The sequence below is a fragment of the Somniosus microcephalus genome, unplaced genomic scaffold (assembly GCF_052327205.1).
Source record: "Somniosus microcephalus isolate GS21.2 unplaced genomic scaffold, FLI_Smic_1.0 unresolved_chr2, whole genome shotgun sequence".
NCBI lineage: Eukaryota > Metazoa > Chordata > Chondrichthyes > Squaliformes > Somniosidae > Somniosus > Somniosus microcephalus.
In genome coordinates this window covers 88,352,228-88,359,428 of record NW_028225180.1, presented here as the reverse complement: position 1 = coordinate 88,359,428, position 7,201 = coordinate 88,352,228, and the positions used below count along the sequence as shown (strand labels likewise).

At 58.7% G+C, this 7,201-nt stretch overlaps 1 protein-coding gene across 1 annotated transcript in view; it reads right to left on the bottom strand.

The window, feature by feature from the left end:
• Window positions 1–396: 396 nt before the first annotated feature.
• Window positions 397–7,201, bottom strand: part of LOC147092970 (ras-related protein Rab-1B-like) — a gene marked incomplete at its 5' end in the record, with an annotated part of 28,285 nt that continues 21,480 nt past the window's right edge. Inside the window, one exon of the mRNA XM_085975711.1 lies at window positions 397–1,741. Within this exon, the coding sequence (XP_085831837.1) occupies window positions 1,547–1,741 (195 nt within the window). The remainder of the gene's footprint in view (window positions 1,742–7,201) is intronic.

Below are 7,201 nucleotides of genomic sequence, written 5' to 3'. Positions count from 1 at the left end.
GAGCTCGGTGCGAGTGTGTGCGGGGGAGCTCGGTGCGAGTGTGTGCGGGGGAGCTCGGTGCGAGTGTGTGCGGGGGAGCTCGGTGCGAGTGTGTGCGGGGGAGCTAGGTGCGAGGGTGTGCGAGTGAGCTCGGTGCGAGTGTGTGCGGGGGAGCTCGGTGCGAGGGTGAGCTCGGTGCGAGGGTGAGCTCGGTGCGAGTGTGAGCTCGGTGCGAGTGTGAACTCGGTGCGAGTGTGCGGGGTGAGCTCGGTGCGAGTGTGTGCTCGGTGTGAGCTCGGTGCGAGGGTGTGCGAGTGAGCTCGGTGCGAGTGTGTGCTCGGTGCGAGGGTGTGTCAGTGGGCGCTGGATCAGCCAAGACGCCATTGAAGGACTGAAACAATGTTCAGAAAACAGAGATCCAGGCAAGACTTTATTTCCGTTATATAAAGCCAATAAGTTTCTAAAATCATGATAACCGGGAACGACCGTCCATAATAACTGCAGCAAACTGGGTTGTGTTTTTTACAAAAACATGTCCGGACCTGTGCTCACGTTCGAAATGCAAAGATATTGAAAACACAAATAAACCGTCGGGAGAGTCAGAGATCTATTATATACATTATACATAGATACAGGCCCAGAGTCACCGGGGGGAAAGAGGGGGAGGGAGAGCGGGGGAGGGAGAGCGGGCGGGCAGGAGGGAGGGAGAGAGGGGCAGAGAGGGAGGGATGGAGAGGCAGAGGGGGAGGGAGAGGGAGGGAGGGAAGGAGGGGGAGGGAGAGGGAGGGAGGGAAGGAGGGGGAAGGAGGGAAGGAGGGAAGGAGGGAAGGAGGGGGAGGGAGGGAAGGAGGGGGAGGGAGGGAAGGAGGGGGAGGGAGGGAAGGAGGGGGAGGGAGGGAAGGAGGGGGAGGGAGGGAGAGGGGGAGGGAGGGAGAGGGGGAGGGAGGGAGAGGGGGAGGGAGGGAGAGGGGGAGGGAGGGAGAGGGGGAGAGGGGGACAGAGGGATAGGGAGAGGAAGGGGAGGGAAGGGATGGGGCAGCGAGGAGGGGGAGGAGTAGGGAGACAGCGAGAGAGGGATAGAGAGAGGGGAGAGTTTAGGTACAATAGATATACCGCAGTGGGGGTGGGGCTATAGTCCGGTCAGTAGAAAATCAACAATTCTGCCTGCGACCTGAACAAACCCTGAACCGAGCTTTTAATGAATTGTAAACACACGGAGAGAGACGCAAAGTAACCCACACGCGACACGCACACATGCACACAGACAGACAGAGGGAGAGAGACGGGGGGGGCGGGGAGTGAAACAAGCCCGGTCTAGCGCATTCTGCCGTTCTTTGTGGGGTTTTTTCCTCTATCTCTGCGCGTTGTGTGTGTCTCTCAACGGGGCCAGGAGGGGGGCTGGGGGAGGGGCGGGGGGAGAGAAACGCGCCTGTTTCCGGGAGGATAGGGGTCTTCAGGGGGTGGGAGTTGCTGTAATGATCCCTCCACCCCGTTCCTCTCCCGCTCCACACCCCTCGACCCTCCCACACACGCACACACACCCCTCCCCCCCACCCCGTTCCCAGTCTCAGCAGCAGTTGCCTCCCGAAGGTCTGACGGGGCTGCTGTCGATTTTCAGGTTGGGCCGCTCGCTCCCCACCGTCGCCCCAGGGCCCATGCGTTTCTTGATCTCGGCGGCCATGGTCATGAAGGCTTGCTCCACGTTCGTGGCGTTCTTGGCGCTGGTCTCCAGGAACGGGGTCCCCAGCGAGTCCGCAAACTCCTGCCGGAGGAAAACACAGGATTTTCACTGTCAGAAGGGCCACAGACGAGACGCCAGCACAGCGGAATGGGAGGGGCAGTACTAAGGGAGCGCCGCACTGTCAGAGGGGCGGTACTGAGGGAGCGCCGCACTGTCGGAGGGGCGGTACTGAGGGAGCGCCGCACTGTCGGAGGGGCGGTACTGAGGGAGCGCCGCACTGTCGGAGGGGCGGTACTGAGGGAGCGCCGCACTGTCAGAGGGGCGGTACTGAGGGAGCGCCGCACTGTCAGAGGGGCGGTACTGAGGGAGCGCCGCACTGTCGGAGGGGCGGTACTGAGGGAGCGCCGCACTGTCAGAGGGGCGGTACTGAGGGAGCGCCGCACTGTCGGAGGGGCAGTACTGAGGGAGCGCCGCACTGTCGGAGGGGCAGTACTGAGGGAGCGCCGCACTGTCAGAGGGGCGGTACTGAGGGAGCGCCGCACTGTCAGAGGGGCGGTACTGAGGGAGCGCCGCACTGTCGGAGGGGCGGTACTGAGGGAGCGCCGCACTGTCGGAGGGGCGGTACTGAGGGAGCGCCGCACTGTCGGAGGGGCGGTACTGAGGGAGCGCCGCACTGTCAGAGGGGCGGTACTGAGGGAGCGCCGCACTGTCGGAGGGGCAGTACTGAGGGAGCGCCGCACTGTCGGAGGGGCAGTACTGAGGGAGCGCCGCACTGTCAGAGGGGCGGTACTGAGGGAGCGCCGCACTGTCAGAGGGGCGGTACTGAGGGAGCGCCGCACTGTCGGAGGGGCGGTACTGAGGGAGCGCCGCACTGTCGGAGGGGCAGTACTGAGGGAGCGCCGCACTGTCGGAGGGGCGGTACTAAGGGAGCGCCGCACTGTCAGAGGGGCGGTACTGAGGGAGCGCCGCACTGTCGGAGGGGCGGTACTGAGGGAGCGCCGCACTGTCGGAGGGGCAGTACTGAGGGAGCGCCGCACTGTCGGAGGGGCGGTACTGAGGGAGCGCCGCACTGTCGGAGGGGGCAGTACTGAGGGAGCGCCGCACTGTCGGAGGGGCAGTACTGAGGGAGCGCCGCACTGTCGGAGGGGCGGTACTGAGGGAGCGCCGCACTGTCGGAGGGGCAGTACTGAGGGAGCGCCGCACTGTCGGAGGGGCAGTACTGAGGGAGCGCCGCACTGTCGGAGGGGCAGTACTGAGGGAGCGCCGCACTGTCGGAGGGGCAGTACTGAGGGAGCGCTGCACTGTCGGAGGGGCAGTACTGAGGGAGCGCCGCACTGTCGGAGGGGCAGTACTGTGGGAGCCCCGCACTGTCTGAAGTTCCATCTTTCGGATGAGACGTTAAACCGAGGCCCCATCTGCCATCTCGGGTGGATTTAAGTGAGCCCACGACCACTGTTGGAATAAGATTCGCGGAGTGACTAACAATAGTACTTCATTGGCTGTGAAGCGCTTTGGGACGTCCTGAGGTGGTGAAAGGCGGGGGAGAAATGGGAGTTTATTCTTTCTTTCTGTGTGTGCACGACATGGGGCGATGCCCGTGGTCACATAACCAGCTCGGGCAGACACTTGAAGGATGGGTCCCTTTGGCTAAGCTCGCTGGCTGAGATCATAACACAGCCTGATGGAGGAGGCCCTAATGGGACTGGTTCGGGAGTCGGCTGAATCTGCTTACCAGCAGCGCAACCCATCAGCACCGGCAAACTAATGTATTCCAGGAACAATTAAATCACCAGTCCCGCACAGGTATCAAAGGGTGTACGCAGTGCTCAGTCAGTGTGTGCGGAACCCGTACCCCAGTGAGAGTCAGTGAGTGTGGAACCCGTACCCCAGTGAGAGTCAGTGTGTGTGGAACCGTACCCCAGTGAGAGTCAGTGTGTGTGGAACCCGCACCCCAGTGAGTCAGTGTGTGTGGAACCCGTACCCCAGTGAGAGTGAGTGTGTGTGGAACCCGTACCCCAGTGAGAGTCAGTGTGTGTGGAACCCGTACCCCAGTGAGAGCCCTAAACAGACAATATAACATAGCTGATTACCTGACCATGGTAAAGGATAACAAACTGAGAAGAACCTTGACAAGGTACAGACTTAGCCAACATAGCCTAGCGATCGAAAAAGGCAGACACAGGCAGACCAGGCTGCCAAGAGAAGACAGGATATGCTCTCACTGCAGTCAGGGAGTAGTGGAGACAGAGATGCACTTCCTCACAGCCTATGGAAAATATCAGGACATCAGGGAGAATTTCTACCAAAAATTCTCACAAATATGCCCTGAATTCAGAAATCTGAATGACAACCAAAAACTCCCATTCCTACTGGGAGAGGAGAGAAGCTGTGTAACACTGGCGGCACACTATGTTACAGCTTGCCATGAACAGAGGGACAACCAGTAAGCTAAGAAATGAATATATATAAACAATGCGAATGTATATTTATACACTCAGGGATATACCTGTTTATACACTGTATGAATAGAACTGCGTTTATGTGCTCAACCATAAATGTATTTTGATGCTTTGGCAACATAAGATGTAACTTATCATGCCAATAAAGCGATTTGAATTGTGAATTGTGTGTGGAACCCGTACCCCAGTGAGAGTCAGTGTCTGTGGAACCCGTACCCCAGTGAGAGTCACTGTGTGTGGAACCCGTACCCCTGTGAGAGTCAGTGTGTGCGGAACCCGTACCCCAGTGAGATTCAGTGTGTGTGGAACCCGTACCCCAGTGAGAGTCAGTGTGTGTGGAACCCGTACCCCAGTGAGAGTCAGTGTGTGTGGAACCCGTACCCCAGTGAGAGTCAGTGTGTGTGGAACCCGTACCCCAGTGAGAGTCACTGTGTGTGGAACCCGTACCCCAGTGAGAGTCAGTGTCTGTGGAACCCGTACCCCAGTGAGAGTCAGTGTGTGTGGAACCCGTGCCCCAGTGTGAGTCAGTGTCTGTGGAACCCGTACCCCAGTGAGAGTCAGTGAGTGTGGAACCCGTACTCCAGTGAGAGTCAGTGTCTGTGGAACCCGTACCTCAGTGAGAGTCAGTGTGTGTGGAACCCGTACCCCAGTGAGAGTCAGTGTCTGTGGAACCCGTACCCCAGTGTGAGTCAGTGTCTGTGGAACCCGTACCCCAGTGAGAGTCAGTGTGTGGAACCCGTACCCCAGTGAGAGTCCGTGTGTGTGGAACCCGTACCCCAGTGAGAGTCAGTGTGTGGAACCCGTACCCCAGTGAGAGTCAGTGTGTGTGGAACCCGTACCCCAGTGAGAGTCAGTGTGTGTGGAACCCGTACCCCAGTGAGAGTCAGTGTGTGTGGAACCCGTACCCCAGTGAGAGTCAGTGTGTGTGGAACCCGTACCCCAGTGAGAGTCAGTGTGTGTGGAACCCGTACCCCAGTGAGAGTCAGTGTGTGTGGAACCCGTACCCCAGTGAGAGTCAGTGTGTGTGGAACCCGTACCCCAGTGAGAGTCAGTGCCTGTGGAACCCGTACCCCAGTGAGAGTCAGTGTCTGTGGAACCCGTACAATAGTGAGAGTCAGTGCGTGTGGAACCCATACCCCAGTGAGAGTGTGTGTGGAACCTGTACCCCAGTAAGAGTCAGTGTGTGTGCACCCGTACCCCAGTGAGAGTCAGTGTGTGTGGAACCCGTACCCCAGTGAGAGTCAGTGTGTGTGGAACCCGTACCCCAGTGAGAGTCAGTGTGTGTGGAACCCATACGCAAGTGAGTCAGTGTGTGTGGAACCCGTATTCCAGTGAGAGTCAGTGTGTGTGGAACCCGTATTCCAGTGAGAGTCAGTGTGTGTGGAACCCGTACCCCAGTGAGAGTCAGTGTGTGTGGAACCCGTACCCCAGTGAGAGTCAGTGTGTGTGGAACCCGTACCCCAGTGAGAGTCAGTGTCTGTGGAACCCGTACCCCAGTGAGAGTCAGTGTGTGTGGAACCCGTACCCCAGTGAGAGTCAGTGTCCGTGGAACCCGTACCCCAGTGATAGTCAGTGTCCGTGGAACCCGTACCCCAGTGAGAGTCAGTGTCGGTGGAACCCGTACCCCAGTGAGAGTCAGTGTACGTGGAACCCGTACCTCAGTGAGAGTCAGTGCCTGTGGAACCCGTACCCCAGTGAGAGTCAGTGTGTGTGGAACCCATACCCCAGTGAGAATCAGTGTCTGTGGAACCCGTACCCCAATGAGAGTCAGTGTCTGTGGAACCCGTACCCCAGTGAGAGTCAGTGTGTGTGGAACCCGTACCCCAGTGAGAGTCAGTGTGTGTGGAACCCGTACCCCAGTGAGAGTCAGTGTGTGTGGAACCCGTACCCCAGTGAGAGTCAGTGTCTGTGGAACCCTTACCCCAGTGAGAGTCAGTGTCTGTGGAACACGTACCCCAGTGAGAGTCAGTGTGTGTGGAACCCGTACAGTAGTGAGAGTCAGTGTGTGTGGAACCCGTACCCCAGTGAGAGTCAGTGTGTGTGGAACCCGTACCCCAGTGAGAGTCAGTGTCTGTGGAACCCGTACCCCAGTGAGAGTCAGTGTGTGTGGAACCCGTACCCCAGTGAGAGTCAGTGTCCGTGGAACCCGTACCCCAGTGAGAGTCAGTGTCCGTGGAACCCGTACTCCAGTGAGAGTCAGTGTGTGTGGAACCCGTACCCCAGTGAGAGTCAGTGTGTGTGGAACCCGTACCCCAGTGAGAGTCAGTGTGTATGGAACCCGTACCCCAGTGAGAGTCAGTGCCTGTGGAACCCGTACCCCAGTGAGAGTCAGTGTGTGTGGAACCCGTACCCCAGTGAGAGTCAGTGTGTGTGGAACCCGTACCCCAGTGAGAGTCAATGTGTGTGGAACCCATACCCCAGTGAGAGTCAGTGTGTGTGGAACCCGTACCCCAGTGAGAGTCAGTGTGTGTGGAACCCGTACCCCAGTGAGAGTCAGTGTCTGTGTTACCCGCGCCCCAGTGTGAGTCAGTGTGTGTGGAACCCGTACCCCAGTGAGAGTCAGTGTCTGTGTTACCCGTACCCCAGTGAGAGTCAGTGTCTGTGGAACCCGTACCCCAGTGAGAGTCAGTGTGTGTGGAACCCGTACCCCAGTGAGAGTCAGTGTGTGTGGAACCCGTACCCCAGTGAGAGTCAGTGTCTGTGGAACCCGTACAGTAGTGAGAGTCAGTGCGTGTGGAACCCATACCCCAGTGAGAGTCAGTGTCCGTGGAACCCGTACTCCAGTGAGAGTCAGTGTGTGTGGAACCCGTACCCCAGTGAGAGTCAGTGTGTGTGGAACCCGTACCCCAGTGAGAGTCAGTGTGTGTGGAACCCGTACCCCAGTGAGAGTCAGTGTGTGTGGAACCCGTACCCCAGTGAGAGTCAGTGTGTGTGGAACCCATACCCAAGTGAGAGTCAGTGTGCGTGGAGCCCGTACCCCAGTGAGAGTCAGTGTACGTGGAACCCGTACCCCAGTGAGAGTCAGTGTGTGTGGAACCCGTACCCCAGTGAGAGTCAGTGTCTGTGGAACCCGTACCCCAGT